The 18,708-nt window shown below is 33.5% G+C and overlaps 1 protein-coding gene across 1 annotated transcript; it reads left to right on the forward strand.

Annotated features, from left to right (window-relative positions):
• On the forward strand, positions 508-14,823 carry LOC18612222 (anaphase-promoting complex subunit 5). The gene is made up of 20 exons (XM_007048896.2): positions 508-859; positions 1,070-1,229; positions 1,328-1,449; positions 2,002-2,248; positions 2,821-2,995; positions 3,085-3,163; positions 3,293-3,378; positions 4,088-4,214; positions 4,677-4,709; positions 4,809-5,057; positions 7,152-7,229; positions 7,324-7,586; positions 8,214-8,273; positions 8,400-8,467; positions 8,978-9,083; positions 9,175-9,316; positions 9,888-9,986; positions 11,607-11,871; positions 13,682-13,749; positions 14,232-14,823. The coding sequence occupies exons 1-20, from the start codon at positions 689-691 to the stop codon at positions 14,388-14,390; spliced, it is 2,757 nt and encodes a 918-aa protein (XP_007048958.2). The 5' UTR covers positions 508-688; the 3' UTR covers positions 14,391-14,823.

Here is an 18,708-nt window from a genome sequence, read left to right on the forward strand (position 1 = left end):
AATTTAAATTATAAATTAAATATTATTATTTTTAATATTATTATTAAAGTATAAATAAAATATTAATATTTAAACTATCAATTTTTTATATTTTAAATAAATTATATATTGTTAATATTTAAAAATAAAATAATTTAAAAATAAATAATCATAATAACATTTAAATTATATATAAAATATTAATATTTTATAATATTAATAATTAAATTATAAATAAAATATTAAAATTTTTAAAAAATAAAATAAAATAATCATATATATATATATAATAAAAGATATTTTTATTTTTTATTTATTTCAAAATTATTATTACTAGCTATACATTAAAATAAATCATAATAATTATTTCAATTAAATTTCATTCATTATATCAAACTAATAATAATTATTTTATTTTATTTTTACATAATAATTATTTTATTTTATTTTTATTTATTTCTCAAACCAACTTGCTATTACAGTAACGTGGCTTTAAATGATTGGAATGGGAGCGTAGCTGTTTCCTACAACCCTTTCTCTGCCGTTAGAGTGGGGAAGGGAGACGGATGGAGCAGAGTTTGGGCGGTACTTTTTTTGAAACCCCTAAAAGCAAAATAGCAAGAGTTGGGTTCTTTACCAAAAAAATAAACACCAGAAAAACCTCTCTCACTCACTCAGTGCTCAAATTTCCCAATTGTTTTACAAAGAAATGGCAGGAGCATTAAAACTACCGAGTGCCTTTGCGATAACCCCACACAAAGTTTCTCTCTGCATTTTGGTTCAGATCTACGCTTCCCCTTCTCAAGTTTCCGTCCCTTTCCCTTTCTCCTCCGTTTCTCAACACAACCGCCTGGGCTTGTATTTGTTAGCTCTCACCAAGGTATTCTAACGCTTTCCTTTTATTTCTATTTTTTTTTCTGAAAATAATGTTCGCTTTTGCATGCAAGTGAACTTTCAGTTTTTGCTTCCGGAATCGGAAAAGCAAGTTGCAATAGTTACGAAATGATCGAAGGTTAAGTTTAGTCTTTTCTGGTTCGCGAATTATTTCGTTGCATTTTGACGTTTTCACTATCAAATTTTCATGTTGCAGTCGTGTGATGACATTTTGGAGCCAAAATTAGATCAACTCATTAGCCAATTGAGGGAGATTGGTGGTTTGTTGGATCATTGGTTAACTGATCATTTAACTAGTCGGCTATCGTCTTTATCATCACCTGATGATTTATTCAATTTCTTTAACGATATGCGAGGTTAGTTTTATTTATTTATTTATTAATTTTTGTTTATATCACTTTGTCATCTTCTTCTTCTCTTTTGCTGTTGTTAATTTATTTATAACTTTTTTTAGGAATACTTGGAGGACCTGATTCAGGAGTTATGGAAGATGACCAGGTCATTTTGGACCCAAACAGTAACTTGGGGATGTTTCTTCGCCGTTGCATACTTGCTTTCAACCTCTTAACTTTTGAGGTATTTCTATCTTGCCTTTTAAGTTGTACATATCATGTTTTGAATTGTGTTGGTGCTTGCACTCGTTTGCAACTCTTTGCTTTTGTTCCAATCATGGTTTATTTGCAATTTCTAAAATATACTTGAAATTACAATGCAAGAATCACAATAGAGATAGAGTATGTGGCTGTTATCACCATTTCAGATTTGTGCTGCCCATTGAAGTAAAATTCTGTTAGTGCCCTCTCTGTTTGTTGATACCTTTCATTCTATATCCTGATATTGATGGTTGGGTGCAAGTGTTAGGTTAGCAATTAAATTAACATTCTGGTAACTGCTGTTCAGTTGAATGCAGTTACATTTTCTACCATTAGAGTTTGTACATATTGTATCTAAATGTTATAAACCCCTGTTCTATGCTTTTCTTCTAAGTATTTATAATTTCTTTTCTCACTTAGTTTTTCTAACCATTTTCCTTTTTGGGTGTAAATAGAAGGTTGAATGGGCTGTTTGAGAGATTCTTGTTTAAGCATAGACTAAGTTGATGCTACTGCATTTTGTCACACAATGCAGGGTATCTGCCATCTTTTGACAAATATAGGGATCTATTGTAAGGAAGCCATTTCAAGTTGTTCATCATATGAGTTGCGCCGGTTAGACGATTCTGGTAATGATTTGGAATCTTTATCTGAGTATGAGAACATGGATCTCAATCTTGTTTTTAAAAAAATAAATGAAGAAATGGAAGCAAGGAAAAGAGCCACTGAACAAGTTTCTTTTCATCTTCATCTTCCGAAGGAGCTATCAACATTGGTTGAAGGTAGTTTTATACGTGTAAAGCATGTTTTTGTGATTGTAAGTTATTACACTCTGTTGCTTGAACAGGAGACTAATGGTTACATTTTTTATGATGGTAGGATTTTTAGTGCAATTTTTCATTGGCATGTTGCTAATAATATTTATTAAATCACAAAAATTGTACACTAGAAGCCAATGAATCTATTTGTTGACTTCACATCTAGTTTCATCAATCTTAAAATGAATATAAGGGATTTTTGTTTGGACACTGTCTAAGAGTGACAAGCTTTTAAGTAATGCAAAAAGCACTTGGTGTCAACTGGAGGATACTCTTGTTTCCTTTGGTTGATGATACTTTATATACTATTCTGCTCATCGGTTGTCACTTAATATGCCTACTGAATAGTTAGGTTTCTGTTCTGGTTGCTAAACTTTTTGCTTTATTTAAGGTGTCTTGGGTTAGAGTTTATGGCTTTGAATGTTTGTTTCATTTATCAAAATTGAGTTAATTGTGACGTTATTATGGTGAGTTTATGTTAAATCCGTACCATTGTACTAGTCTATTGCTTATCAGTTTTGTAATTACACATGCAGATATTGAGGTTTTTGCTGACCCTAAATCAGAACACAATGACAAAGGCAGAGAATCTTCTTCATATGCCTCTTCTGGCGATTTACTCAGAGATTTTGATCCCAATGGTGGGGTATTTTTGCGCACCAATTGGCAAATACAAGGCTACTTGACAGAGCAAGCTGATGCGATTGAAAAGTAAGCCATTTGTTGACATTTTACATTTTTTTAACTTTTTGAAATGCTATTTAAATTGAACTAGATTGCAAGTCATTTTCTTGTGGCAGGCATGGCAGTTCTTTCACTTTAAATGCCTTTGAACTGACTTTAAGGCAACTTCAGAAGTTGGCCCCTGAGCTACATCGTGTAGGTTGACTTGCTTATTTAAGTTCCACATGCTCTCTCTTTCTTCTTCTGGCTTTGATTTGGTGTTGTGACTCATATTACTTGAACTCCAGCACTAATACCTTTTGCCTCTGTTATATTATGATGCAGGTTCACTTTTTGCGTTACTTGAATAGCCTGTATCATGATGACTATTTTTCTGCATTGGAAAATCTTCATCGTTACTTTGATTACAGGTGAATTGGAACTTCCTTTTTTTCCCTATTTATATACAAGTGTACTGCTTATTGTACTTATAGCAGTTCCTAATGTCCTTTGGTGCTCGTTATTCTTTTCTTCATCAATTAACGTATTTAGTTTTTTATCTTAATATTTTTTGCTTCCACTTGTTTTGTTAATGCGATTAGTTTATTTAGGATGTGTTAGTCTCTTACTTAAAAACTGGTGCTGGTACATGTAATAGTTCAGGACTGTGAAGCATTATTAGGACTGAGATGTACATAATATCAGAACTTCTTGTACAAATTAACATATTTGGTTTTGCATATGGAAATGGGTGTCAGAGTCCTGTTTTTTTAGAAGGTGAAAGAATCTATGGACTTATCAGGGATTTTGATTGAGGGATAGCTAAACTTTGTACAGATTCATGTGCCAGCCATATTTGACATTCATATTCTGCTTTGAATGGGTTTGGGGGAAGCAATAACATTCTCTGATGTTTTAAATTGTTTTAAGAGTTGTTATGTATTATTTTCCTTAAATAGTAAACCCTATTTAGGGTGCCGCATGAGTATCCACCAATATTAATAGGTCCCTAGACTCATACATGTCTGTGAATATGTTTCTGTTTGAGCTATCTTCTTTTATTGTTCTCTTGGCTTTTAAATAGAGTGGAAGAAGCTATTTGGCAGAAATGAACCATTCTGATAAATTTTGGCACAATAGTGCAGGAATTGAGGGATTTGATTTTGTTCCTCCTACTGGTTGCAATAGTTTTGGAAGATATGAGATTGCACTGTTATGTTTGGGGATGATGCACTTTCACTTTGGGCATCCTAAGCAGGCTTTGGAGGTAAGCATGACTGCAGGACTTACTTTCCTATGATATGCCTAGATTTGCGTGGCAATTACTGAAAAAGTTGTGGTGGCAAGTAGGATTGTTGATTGGATTGCGGTGGCTAAGGCTTACCCATGTGTCTTGAAAATTTTGGGCTGTGCCTTTATTAAGTTGGGGGGATTGGCTGAGTTCTGTCAAAGATGTTTGTCCTAAAAACAATGCCTAGTCTTAGGTTGTCTCCATATGCTGCTTAATAAATCTTTATGCCAAGGCCAGTCAGAGCTCCTGATGCTCTTACTTTTGGTAGGCTGAGCTCAGTTGATATATATGTTTAGATGCCTGTATTTGGCAAGAGCTTCATGTCCCAAGATGAATTGGGAAAACCATTGCCTAACTTGCCCCAACCTCAAACTCAGCCCAGCCTTAGTGACAGGCTCACTTTTTTTGCTTATGGTGATTGTTCTGTGATGATTTCAGGTCCTTACTGAAGCTGTTCGTGTCTCCCAACAGGTAACTTCATTCTATTAGCCTGATGGCATTGAATGTTAATTTTCCAATTATTTCAAATGCTTTTCATACTATTAGGCCACATAATTTGAATTTTCGCAGCACAGCAATGATACTTGTCTGGCATACACCCTAGCAGCTATCTCCAACTTGTTGTCTGAAATTGGTTTCTCAACCACCAGTGGAATACTTGGATCGCCATTCTCTCCGATGACCAGTGTAGGCACTTCATTGTCTGTCCAGCAACAACTGTTTGTTCTCTTGAAAGGATCTCTAAAGAGAGCAGAGAGTTTAAAATTGAAACAATTGGTAGCTGCCAATCATCTTTCAATGGCTAAATTTGATTTGACGGTAAGAATGGGTATCAGTGCATAATGCGCAGTTTCCTCTACGACTTGATTTTTTCCTGCCTTCATTATAACTGATGTGCGTTTGTCATTCATTCTGCCCTTGGTTAAGATAAAACTATTTTCTTAGGGATGAGATTTGCTGCAGCTAAGTCTTTATAGCTCTGTTATTTTATGATGTAACATTGAGCTGCTCTTTAGCCAGAACATTTTTTAGTATATAATAAATTCTCTTAGTAATGAACTGGTTAGAACAAACTGAAATGTTCTTGCACATAAATCTGCCAAAGTGGAGATTTTTCTAGGGCAAGTGCTAGAACATTCGGTCAAGGCTTGAGAACAACAACTTTATTTAAACATTCTAAGAGTATTCTGAATTATCCATCTTACAAGCATTGCTGTCAGAGACCTCTAACTAGGTGTATGGAGAACCTCTCCCCAGGAATGAGGAAGACATCTATATCAGCGATTTTGCTGATTGATGATGAAGAATATTTTAATAAACTTGTAGCTATTTAAAGTTTTCTTTTGGTGCCATGCTCATGTATTTTCTGTAGGAAGATGAAGTATATCTGGTAAAACAACAATCTTATATTTGTTGGGAATTGCTTGTTGGATGCTATTAGCAGTTTAGACAGAATGGATTTGAGAGTTTAGTGTTCATGTAGAACTGTTTCATTATCTTCAGTTCTTTACACTTTTGCTATTATCTCTGTATTTCCAACTTGTGATGTGAATCTGAAGTAATCAAATATGTTTATTCTGGAATTGCATAGAAATATGTTTTGGTTACTCATGAGCAAGTGAGCTTGAGTTGTAGTCCCAAATGAGCCTCATAAGCCTGGTATCAATTGACACTAGTTTGTTACAACTGATTTTGAGTTATGTTGATAATTAGATTTAGAATGCTAAATTGAAATGCAATATTCTACTCCCTTGGTTGATAAAATGATGTGAGGGAGATATTCGTGTGCACAAACAAGCTTGCACATATACAAACTCATAAACCCTATGGAAGTTACCACCATTTCATGTGGCTTTTATGATGGGGTACTTACAAAGTTTTAAATTTCTTTCTTTCTTTCTTTTTTTTTTTTTCACTTTTTCTCCTTTCATGAACATATTATCACTTATGTTGTAGCATCAGAATGATCTTTGCTTGTTGGTGCTTTAAGAGAGGTTCTTTTTTGGGTAATATCATAGGTTCAGAGTTTTTAATGCATAAGTTTGTACTTTTGTGGGGAATATCATGATGAATGTTACCATGAATCAATGTAATAAGATTCCTCTGAAGAACTTGTGTTTTGTTGGATACGATATATGTGGTGGGATTCTCTCTTTCTCTCTCTCTCTCTCTCTCTCTCTCTCCTCGTAAGTAAAAGTCCTCATAATTAATGAGCATCCAAAAATGCCAAAAGTATGCATTATAAGAACTTAAAAAGGAATAGGGAACTACTACCCGAAGAAAAGAAGTTCCTGAAATCTAGAACATATAAGAACTTCTTAACAGAATAAGCTACAGGCAGTTGTGACCAGGCATTGGAAAAATCACCCTTGTCCCCTGGCTTCAGCCCACTCACTGCATGCTCTACTCGTATTGTTAGTCATATAATTTCTCTAACTCCAATGATTCATGGGCAAAACAAGAATGAACTAGCTATCATATCGTATCAGACACGTTTACTCTGTATACCCAATAATCGGCTACTACTTTCTATTTATTGGGTTCATATAACCCTAAATCTAGTTAAGAAATTTGTCCTATTAACCCAGCTCTTTGCTGTTAAAATACAAGAAAGAGCTAGAGTGCATACGGCAAAGAGAAAAATTTCAGCCGTAAATTGGTCCAATCTTTTCCATTTTTATATAGCCTTGGTTCTCTTCTTATCATTGTGTATATTTCCTAATGAGTCATGAAGATATCTTTTAAGATGTAGCTGAAACGGAACTTATATTCTTGGTTCTTGTAAGGTTAATGAAACCCGTGGTACATAGAGTGAGGGCTTTTTCCGTTTTGTTCTTTCAATTTCTAAATCTGTTAATTCTTTAATCTTTTTATTCTTTTGTGAATATGGAACCTTCTTATTGTCTCGTGCAGCATGTGCAGAGACCTCTGCTATCATTTGGTCCCAAGGCTTCCATGAAGCTTAGGACATGCCCAATTAGTGTTTGCAAGGTAATGTAGTTTTGTTTATCACCATGCTTGTTGCTTGTATATACGAGCACTTTTGTGATTGCATTTTGTTTCATACTATGTATAATCTTTGCAGGAACTAAGGTTAGGTTATCACTTAATCAGTGAATTTTGTTGCGAAGGCTCTACAATGACAACAGATGGTGCTTTTAGTACTGCATGGCTTAAGAACTTGCAAAAGCCCATGGGTTCGTTAGTGCTGTCTCAAGATAATAGTTCTAGGAACAATTCTAATCCTTTCCTATTCTGTACACAACCAAGTTCAATTCCTGGATCTGTTCTGCAGTTAGTAGGTTCTTCATATTTACATCGTGCTACTGCATGGGAGATATATGGAAGGTGACATTTAACAAGCACTTGTTAGATTTTGTTTGTTCCTTTTTGCACTGATTTAAGATCATACAGTTTTGACTTGTCATTCTTCTAGTTGATTGTACATATCTTTTCAACATAACCTACATCAAGGGTTTTTTTATAAAAGCGATTGACTGATAGTTTTAGTCTGCAAGTAGGAGATTCACTTGGTGAATGTAAGCTTCTGGTCCTTTTGGTAATACTCTCATGTGCTTCTTGATGCTAGCACGTGCCTTTAGGTGTCCTGGTGTTTCCATGAGTAAACATCAAATTTATCAATTCTCCCTTCCTCACTTGTCTTTTCTTCCTCATGTTTCATCATATGGCAAGATGAGTAGAACTAGGAATTTGCTCTTTGCATTACTACCCTCACCACTCTTCATTCTTCACCATTTTATTTGATTTCATTTTATGGTTTTCCTGCCACTCTTTCTGCATTTTGTGAACACAGGATGTAGCCTGACTTTGTCATTTCCCCCTGCAATTGGCTAAAGCATGAAGACTCATATTTCATTTATCTGATTGTGTGTTTAATTCCTGTTCTAGCTCTGATTAAATCATATTAATTGCTTGTTTGATGTTTTTCTTCTTTTTCTTGTGTACTCTTGCCAGCGCCCCACTTGCTCGAGTGAATGCTTTAGTTTATGCAACTTGCTTCGCTGATGCTTCAAGGTATTATTCATGAAAACAATCTAGTAGTTGGCTATATACTATATATTTCTATTTTGCATTATTAGTGTGTGCTTTATCCATTTGAGTCTCTCTTAACTTGAGGTTTACCATTATTGGACATTCCAGTTCATCTGATGCAGCATTAGTATATGTGAAGCTTGTACAACATCTGGCAGTATTTAAAGGCTACAAAGGTCAGATCAAATGTTTCAATGCCTTATTATCAGCATTTCTCCCTGCAGTTAATTTGTTTTTCTTACTAATTGTTGGTTAAAACAGGTTAGGACTTTTTTTCTTTTGCTTTTGAAGTGATGTCTATATATTTGGTTCTAGTTTTATTAATATTTGAGAGTACCTCTCTTTTTGTGTTTGTAACTTGAAATATTAGTTACATATCTGGTTTTAGATAGTAATAACCTTCAGCAGAATACAGCATGGAGATGGCATCCAGATTCTCTGTGTCTCATGTTCATGTGGGCACTGACATATACTTCAAGGATGTGCAATAGCTAGAGAGAATGAAGTGAACTGATCTATGTGATTATTTGGATCTGTTTGAAATGCTCATGCTCAGATAGAACTGCTTGAGCACACCCTTATAGATTCCTTTGCTAACACCCATGTGTATATGCATATCATTCTTGTTATCACTGCACTTTTTTATCAAATTTTTATAATTTGTTGTTAAATCTATTTGCTTCTAGAGGCTTTTGCTGCTCTTAAAATTGCGGAAGAGAAGTTTTTATGTGTCTCCAAATCATGGATATTGATCCTGAAGTTACAGCTGCTCCATGAGCGTGCATTACATCGGTACAGTTACATACTGAAATTTATATATAGTGCTTTTGTCATATTTATTGTAAGTTTTGAATTGTTTTCATATTTTTCTTATGATAACTAGAGGACATCTCAAGCTTGCCCAACAAGTATGCGATGAGCTTGGAGTTTTGGCGTCATCTGTAACTGCTGTGGACATGGATCTGAAGACAGAGGCAAGCCTTCGCCATGCTCGTACATTGCTTGCGGCAAAGCAGTTTAGCCAGGTTTGTGCATGAGATGCATGCCACATTCTTGTGTGGTAGCTAGTTTGCTCTATTTCCAAAATTTGAGGTAGAGATGAAGTGTGTATTGCAATTTGAAGTAATTATTTGGTTAACAATTGCTGTAAGTTTGAAAGGAGGGGCAAACTGAAGGTGATACCAGAGTTTTTTTTTATGTATCTATGTTTGCATGAGGTTTTTGATGCGTGTCAATCCTTGCAGAAATTTTCATTCAATTATTCTGCATATGCACAAACACACAGCATGTTGAAAATTAGGGAGTTAATGAATGTGGAGTCTGGAAAACATTGAATACAAATATTGGATATGTCAGTCAGTATTTATCAACTGTCAGGAGGGTTAGAGGCTACCAAAATACTATTAAAATTATGCTAAATGAAAGTGATGATCTTGATTTGTTTCTTCAACTCATGTAATAATTGGGAATTTGTTCTGATTTTGGTGGTTGTTAAATTTCATAGCTATTCATTGGTTCCTTATTTTCTAATATTAACCAATATATTTTAACTGTTTCTGAATTTCCATATTTGTTATCCCATGATGATCTTTGCAGGCAGCAGCTGTGGCACACTCCCTCTTTTGCATGTGCTACAAATTCAATCTGCAAGTTGAAAGTGCATCTGTTCTTCTTCTGCTTGCTGAAATTCACATGGTATGATAATGCATTTGATAGCTATATTATGCAATTAGAGGTGGAACATATATAAATTGAAATTTTAGCTATCTATAGTGCTATTATAAAGGGTACCTATTTGCATGAAATTATTTACACTTACTTTAAACAGACCACGTAAGTCTCTTTCCTTCCCAAAGAAGGGGGCAGGCTTGGGGTGGGTGGGGGTCAAATATGATATGAAACTAGACCAGAGGTCCAGGGGTAAGTTAACAAATTATATTTTGATGGTTTGTGCATTGAGGTCCAACTCTGTTAAATAGAAGAAGAAATTAAGCACTGTACCTTAGGGCTACGGAATCTTTTAATGGATGCCCACAAAAGTCAAACTGAATTTCTTTAAAGAACTAGGCTTGTTGGTGTAAAATTTTCTTCTTTTCTATAGAAATCAACTGAAGTCAATTAAATTCTGTCTTGATTCATTCTTGGGTATGAGTGCTGGACATGAATATGTTCAAGTTGGTTGTATGTATTTCCTTCTATTTGGAGGTCCATGCCCTCTTACAAGTGTTCAGCTGATGGTATCTAATGTGTCGACCACTAAAACAAACAACAAACAAAGCCTTTAGTTTGCATGGAGTCTATTATATTGGCCATGCTAAATTATTCTGCTTTGTTTAGGACTACATATTGCTTCCTAAGTAAAACCTGTAGAAAGCAAAGTCATTTTTTCCACCATATCTATTTTGGTTTCTCCAACAATGTGAAGCAACAAACAAAGCACTCTCCTGCTGTGGAAGATGGATTACATGAATCATATTACATCATTGTGATATATTCGGTATTTATGTTGAGTAAGATCAGTTAAAATAAGGTTATTTCCAATAGTTTCAATTTACTGTCATTTTGGTACCCTCTTCTTTCTTGTGACATAGGCATCTTCTTTACAACACATCTTTGTCAAGGGGCATTTCTAGGCTTTTGTTTCAGAGATATAAACCACCTTAAGCATGTCTCCTCCATTTTGATTATTTAGTCTTCCTTTCTTCCTTCTGACACATATTTTACTTATGTCACATCTTTGTGGAGGGGCATTTCTAGGCCTTTTGCTTCACACGTCCAAATCACTTTAAAAATGTACCATCTTTTTGTGCCCAATTGGTACTATCCCTACCTTGTACAAGCATTTATTTAGAATCATCCTATCTCAGCTATTTGTTCAATATGAGTGCCTTGGGGAAGAAAAAGTTGTTGTATCATAGACTAGATCTTTAATATTAGCGTCAGCCAGAAGGCCATTCTTAACAGATTTTTCAAATTAAATCTTTTTTACTGCACTGCCCATATAAATTTCTGTTTACCTTTTAGCCTCCTCTCAAATCTTTCTTCTACTTGAAATGAATAACCTTTTCATGCCAATGTTTCTCATGAAAGAGCTACATGATTATGAGGCTGGAGTTTGGCAGTTTTGATATATTGACACTTTAAATAGGTTATGTTATTGTGAAATAGATGGATAGGTTGGTTCAACATTCAATCTGTGTCCTAGTCACACAGGCTTGCAATTGTTTGCATCCTTGTCATGTGCTATAATATCTTGCCCCTCTTTCTTTTGCAAAGTGCTGAAAAGATGATATTTGCTTTTTTCGTGGTCATTAGAAATCAGGAAATGCTGTTGTGGGCCTTCCATATGCATTAGCGAGCCTCTCATATTGTCAGTCATTTAACTTGGATCTACTTAGAGCATCAGCAACCCTTACACTGGCTGAGTTATGGCTTTCGCTTGGATCAAATCATACAAAGACAGCTTTAAGTCTTATACATGGTGCTTTTCCAATGATTCTTGGCCATGGAGGTTTGGAGCTCAGTGGTCGGGCCTATATTACAGAAGCAAAATGTTATCTCTCAGATCCAAACTTCTCAGGTATGTTATTTTTATTTTGCCCCACCGTATGGCATTTATTCCAACCTAATTTTTCAAGTAGAGCAAATGCCCTGTATTTTTCCTTTCTCCCTTTCCTCTTCTTTTAAGGAATTTGAGAATTGGGGTGGGTTGGTATGTGGGAAAGGTTTATCAAAACCTGTTAGATTGTCAACTTTTTGCCTTATCTATTTTTAATCTTTAATTCTGTTCTCAGGTTTAATCAAATATTAGTGGGATCTAGACCTTTTTGTATTAAACTTTGTTTTGCTCGGACTTCATCTAACTTGAGCTCAAGTTGAATGATTAATTGTAATGTCATGCAAAGAGGGCTTAGAAACATAGTAAGTTCTGAAGGTTCCTTTTCTTCAAAAGGAATGAAAAAGAGAAAGATTCATGAAGGTTATGTTTACCAAGAAAAATTTAAATGTTAACAATAAATACTCAATGAAGAGGAACAAGTGAGGGACATGAGAACAAAGGTGAACAATAATACCATTATGCATTAAGATACAGCTTACTATATAAACCGTAGTACCATACGGTTATCTTTTAATTACTAACTTAAGCTTAGAAGCAGTTGAGACCAAAATTGTCCTGGTTTGGGTTTTCATTAAAAAGGGAGATTGAGGAAGTTGTTCTGAATTAACAGTAGCTATAAAAGTTCTTGCCTACTATGCTTTGTGGCAGGGTATGTTGAATGATTGGAGAGCGTGGTATGTTGGAATTTAAATCTAGATTGGACTTTTGTTGAATTGTCCTGGTTTGGGTTTTTGTTAAAAAGGAAGATGGAGGGAGTTGTTTTTGAATTAACAGTAGCTATAAAAGTTCTTGTCAACAATGCTTTATGGAGGGTATGTTGAATGATTGGAGAGCATGGTATGTTGGAATTTAAATCTTGATTGGACTTTTGTTGAGAAGGGATATTGGGGATGTTCCTTTTGGAGTCAGCAGTAGCTATAAAAGGTTATTGTCTACCATGCTTTCTGGCAGGATATGTTGAACAAATGGAGAGCATTGTATGTTGGAATTGAAGTCTAGGACTCTAGGTTTGACAAATGAGGAGTGAGAGCAAGACATTAATCCCTCAATAAGGGTGTGCTTTATCAAGTGTAAGATGAGCGGAAATCATTGTTGTTTTATTAGATAGAAAATTCACCTAATAAATGAAGTTACAAAGCAAGGACTATTTAATAAAATTTGAAATTATATATAGCAAATGAATGGTGTATTTACAAGTTGTTTATGAAAATGTAGGCGTATTATTAAAAGATAATGGAAAAGATGCTGGTAAAGGCAGTGAGAATGAAGATGTTGCTAAGAAGTTAATGGAGGAAGTTTTACAAAGATTTGAAAATGTAGATAACTCTGGTATGATGGGATTTTTCTCAATGGCAGGGTATGTTCATAGGTCACTCTGAATTAAGCTGCAAATAAGTTGGATAGAAGTGCTTCAGTTTAAATTCTTTGAGAACAGGCTTTCGAACAGTCTAAAATATAACTTTTATCAAATGATGTACAAAGCTCAAGTTGTAATTCATCTTATTAGAGTGATTAACTAAAGTTAATATTGCAACAAATACATAATTAGCATTATAATGATTTGCAATTGAAGGATGAAGTTTTTTTGGTAATAGATCCCAACTTTGAGGATAAGGATGAATTTACCCTTTCCTTTTTAACTTTTTTTTTCTTTTCCTCCCTCCCTCCCTCTCTCTCTCTCTTGTCATATCCTCTTTCTGTTAAGCGTGTTTGAATGGAAAATTTTATGTACTTAATCACACTGCACTCCCCTGTTGACTTTCCTCATCAGTTTCTGACAATCCTGAGGTTGTGCTGGATCCCTTAAGGCAAGCTTCAGATGAGTTGCAAGCTTTGGAGGTTAGTTGACTTTTGATATGGAATGTCTAGATGCTCTCTCTTTATCACTCTTTCAATTGACTTTATTTTGGAGTGCACAGCATTTATTTCTTCAAGTTTCAGCATATTCTGCTCTTTATTTTAGTCATTTCCAATTGTTTTAAATACCTTAATTTACATATAGATCATAAAAAGTATGAAATAGTGGCATGAGAATTCCATACAAAGAAAGGAACAAGAATCTATGCATTTCATTGAACACAAGTAGTATTCATCTGATCATATAAAGGTTGGCTCCATTTTTGGTGTCCACTTTGTGAACACTTTCCATTGCTGTTTAAAGATGGCCTAATTAATTGACATATTATGGGTACAATACCACTTCTAAATATGAATATTCATTTTTCCCTATGCTCTGTTGCTTTGCTTTTGTGCTTGTATTAAAATTTTCGTGTGTATTATGGACCGTTGCGTAATGGGATGAAATTGCTTTTGTTGCTCAGTATCATGAATTAGCAGCTGAAGCTTTCTACTTGATGGCCATCGTATTTGACAAGCTGGGGCAGCTAGAAAAGAGGGAAGAAGCCGCAGCTTCATTCAAGAATCATATTGTGGCACTTGAGAATTCTCAAAATGTGGAAGATCTTCTGTTAAGTGTGTAACGACCATTAAAATTGCCAATTCGTGTAAATAAAAGCATGAAGTATCTGTATAGAGCACGGCTAATTTCCTGGAACTGCCAAATCCAAGTGACGGCTCAGAAAGTCAACGCTGCTTCAGTTCCTCTGGGAGAAGCTCTACAGACTGGAGCAGTATAGCCGGACTGGGCAATTTCAGCAATATCATGAAAGCAAATTTCTGCAGATAAAAGTGCTCGGCCGGGACAGCTTGACAACTATGCCAAGGCACTTTCTGCCTGATTTGCTTCAGGCTTTCACTGTCTGGAATCATCGCCAGATTTGGTTACTGGTTTTAATGCATTAGTTCTTTAAGCTTACAAAACTTGTTATATTTTTGCTACTTACTGCAACTTCTAAAATCAAGAATGTAATATTTTTCACTTTTATAGGTGATAGATTTCTTTTTATATTAGCATAATCAGCATCAACTACATAATATTTAAGATAAAATGCTTTTTTTTTTTTTAAATTTTAATTGAATTTCAAACAAATTCATTAGTTTTTAAAATAGGCATTCTGTTCAAAAAAAATATTTTTCGTTAGATACATAGATTTAGTCATTAATTAACCGTTAGTGTTTTCGTTAGTTTGATTACATAGTAATATTATAAAAATGATTTTACTTTTTATTAATTTTAAAAAAATTATTTTATAATTTTATTAATTTTTTTAAAAAAGCTCTTTATTGGGCTCTCTAAGAGAGCTCTAGTGCTCTCAGGGAGCATTGATTTGGTGCTTTCTAAGGAAGTCTTGGGTGGTCCATCGGTGCAAGAGATGTTGGTCGACTTGAAAAGAATAAAGAAAAGAAAAGAATAAAGAAAAGAGAAGGATATGTTGGACATTTTATATTTAATATTAACGTTGTTTAGACGTTTAAAGTAATATGTTTATTTAGAAAATTAGTGAATTTTTTTTGTAATTTCGATTAAAATTTAAGGGGTTGGGATAATTTACTTTAATATTTATTACTTAAGAAAAAAATAAAGGTTTTAGAATTAATTCATTAAAAAAATTTAAGAAATAAATATATAGAATGACAAATTTTATGTCATAAAAATTGTAAATTGTACCTTTCGGAAGGTGAAGGAATACACTTTTCATTTAATCAAGTATATTTGAAGAGATACAAGTGTTATATGTAATGTCAAGTTAATCGAAAGCCACAAAAGTGAATAGGATGTCAAAGTGACATGCTAATATGACGTGTGTTGGATGTCTTTTTCGATTAATAAAACGAATATGATTATTTGCAGGAAAAATAGCAAGAACATGTAATCTATTTATAGCATCAATGCACCTTGACAATAAGATCAATATCTACAATCATTTTTAATTTTGGATGAAATTTTTGCAAATTAAAAATCTAAAGCTTTGATAATTTCATTGGTCAATAAACATAAAGTATCTAACATATCACCAAACTTCTTTCTTGCAGTTTCTCTCGATTTTTCAAATTTATTTTGGCCATTACGATTTGTTTTGTTATATGCACAAGTCCAAAGAAACATAACGACCACCTCCAATGCTGTGATGTCTTTAGATGGATCTGTGATGTCTTTAAATGGATGTAACCATTCCTTATTCATCAATATATTTGTAAGTTGCAATACATGTAATTTCATCCTAAACATTTTATAACTTTTACTCAGAATTTGTAAAGTTTCATATACCCAATTTCACCTATCATAATAACTGAATATGTTTTTTTGTTTTATTAAGTATTTCATGTGATATACAATTGCACTAGCAGCTCTTCCATAAATGTATTTGATAAAACCTTGCACGTTTTCTTCTTTTTATAACTTGTATTGATGCTTTGACTTTATTAGAAGACATCTGTTTGACAATATTAAAACACATAAGTAAAAACCCAAATATATCAACAAAAAAAATATTATTTCAAACAAATCAAATAATACAAATAACAATTCAAATAAATATAACATGGATAATAGCAAATTCTTTCAAATACTAATTCAATTACATATAACAAGCAACACAAATACAAAGACAAAATAATTAAAAGTTCAATATCAACCTAAAATAAACAAATCAAATTCTAAACTAATCAACTACTCCCACCATAGTTTCTTGATATATTATGCTCCTATAGAATCCAGTTTAACTTATCACTTGAATCTAGCAAAGAAATAAAAATGAAACTATTTTCTTCCTTTTTAATCAATTGCAGTGCAAAATTAAATTCATTTGCATTCAATCTCCCTTCATTTTGTAGAGATTTTAATGCTCGAACGCACTCCAGAATACTATATTGTCTTATGGCTTGCAATGATATTGAAATTTCAACACATAGAGTTGCGTTATGACTTTCTGTTGCCTCACACAATCGTTCCAATGTTTTTTGCCAGCTTGTTGCAGTCTCAGTTTTTGCCTTACCCTTTGCCACTTTTTCCTCATTTCTTTTGACACCATTTTTTCCCTCTTGTTTTGGATGTTTACCATAGGGTTGTCATATTCATCACAATTGATTTCTTTAGCATCAGATTTAACACTGTTTTGTAGTGAAGTTAGATTTGCAGATTTGGCAGTATCTTTAATTAGTCACCCATTGCTGGTGTTTATGTATTTTGATTGGTGGTTATTGTATCCCTAAACATAAACTCCAATTCATCAGCATGTTCTAGCTCATTATACTAATATTTGGCATATTTTGGATTGCCACTCACAAGCATAAAAAAGAAAGAAACTTTTAAACGATGTGCGTATGTAAAATAATTTACAATAGTTGAAACACATAAAATTTAAAATACTTATTTTTATTTTGGCTTCCCACCATGTGGCATCAGCTTTGATAGTTCCCGTCCCATGGTTCCAACTCAAACTTATTTTTTTACCCTTCAATTGTTTCCATTAAGTCCATTCATTCCTTAGACTATCTAGTTTATTTTTCAATTGCTTTTGGGCATAGTTTTTATTAACACGAGTATTAAATTCCTTTACTACAACTTTTCATCTTCTAGTTTTGAATGAAATTTTTGATTTTCCACACTTACAAATTTCATCCATACAAACCTACTTCGCATTATGTTTTAGTTTTTTGAAATTTCAGAATTAGATGTAGACATTTCTTGATTAGCTATAAACTACAACAAGACATATAAATCAATAAATCTTGTATCATTATTATCCAAGAACTAATCATTTGGCCAAGATGGTCCATTGGGACCGCATATGCATTACACCAAACACAATTAAATCAAGATGCATAACAAGGTAGAAGATGTTCGAAATTCACACAAGTATATGTCACTCACAAATCATCTACATGAATGATGACTCCAAATCCTGCATAACATTCAGGGACACTTCTAGCGAAACATTCAAGGACACTTTTAGTAAAACTCGAAAATAAGAAAATTACCACAAAAAATAATAGTTTCTAAGAAAGTGACAATTAGTTATTTGGATACATTTTTAATCATTTGGAACTTTAATAAAGTTCGATACAAATCATAACTCAATATATACAGTTTGGAATAAAAAAATGATAATATTGGAACAAAAGCAACTAGATAAGACTACTAGAATGTAGAGCTACCCCTGTAATACCCCGTACTTTGACATGGTGGCTAATGAAGCTTATCGGATGTCAAATGAGGTTAATTATAATGTTTAAAGGTGCGAAAAGGTGAAAAAAGTATTTTAAGATAAAATATTTCGCATGCGATGAAATAATAATAAAGTAATAATATTTTTATCGAGAAAGAATTTGTGAGATAAAAAGTGATTTGGAAGTGAATTGAGGTATAATAAGGTGTTTTGGGTACCAAGGGGACAAGTGAAAAATTTTGAAATAAAATAATATTTTATTAATAAAATAATATTAAAATATTAATATTTTATTCAATATCGAAGTTTTTCATGAAGAAGGAGTATACAGTTAATCTAAGTGGAGGAGAGGAAAAACGAGAAAATTTTGGAGAAAAATGAAGCTAGTGGGGCCCACGCGTTATTAAATAAAGCTAACGAGGGAAAAAAATATACTTTAAATATTATGGAGACACCACGTTGAAGTACAAGCTTTATATTTCGTTTGTACATGTGTAAAAGAAGATAATAGAAGGTAATTGGAGTTAAAAGAGTGTTGGGGGGACTAAATTAAAAAGGGAAGAAACTTGGAGGGTAAAACGATAATTTTACGTAAAGTTTGGTCAAAGCTTCCAAAAGAAGCTTTGACTCTCGTCTTTATCAGCCATGATTGTCCTTATCTCCCCCAGCAAGATATTTTCTTCTTCTTCTTGAAGCTTCCAACGCCATTTTCATCTCAAGTTCATGAAAA

Source organism: Theobroma cacao, chromosome 1 (assembly GCF_000208745.1).
Source record: "Theobroma cacao cultivar B97-61/B2 chromosome 1, Criollo_cocoa_genome_V2, whole genome shotgun sequence".
Lineage (NCBI taxonomy): Eukaryota > Viridiplantae > Streptophyta > Magnoliopsida > Malvales > Malvaceae > Theobroma > Theobroma cacao.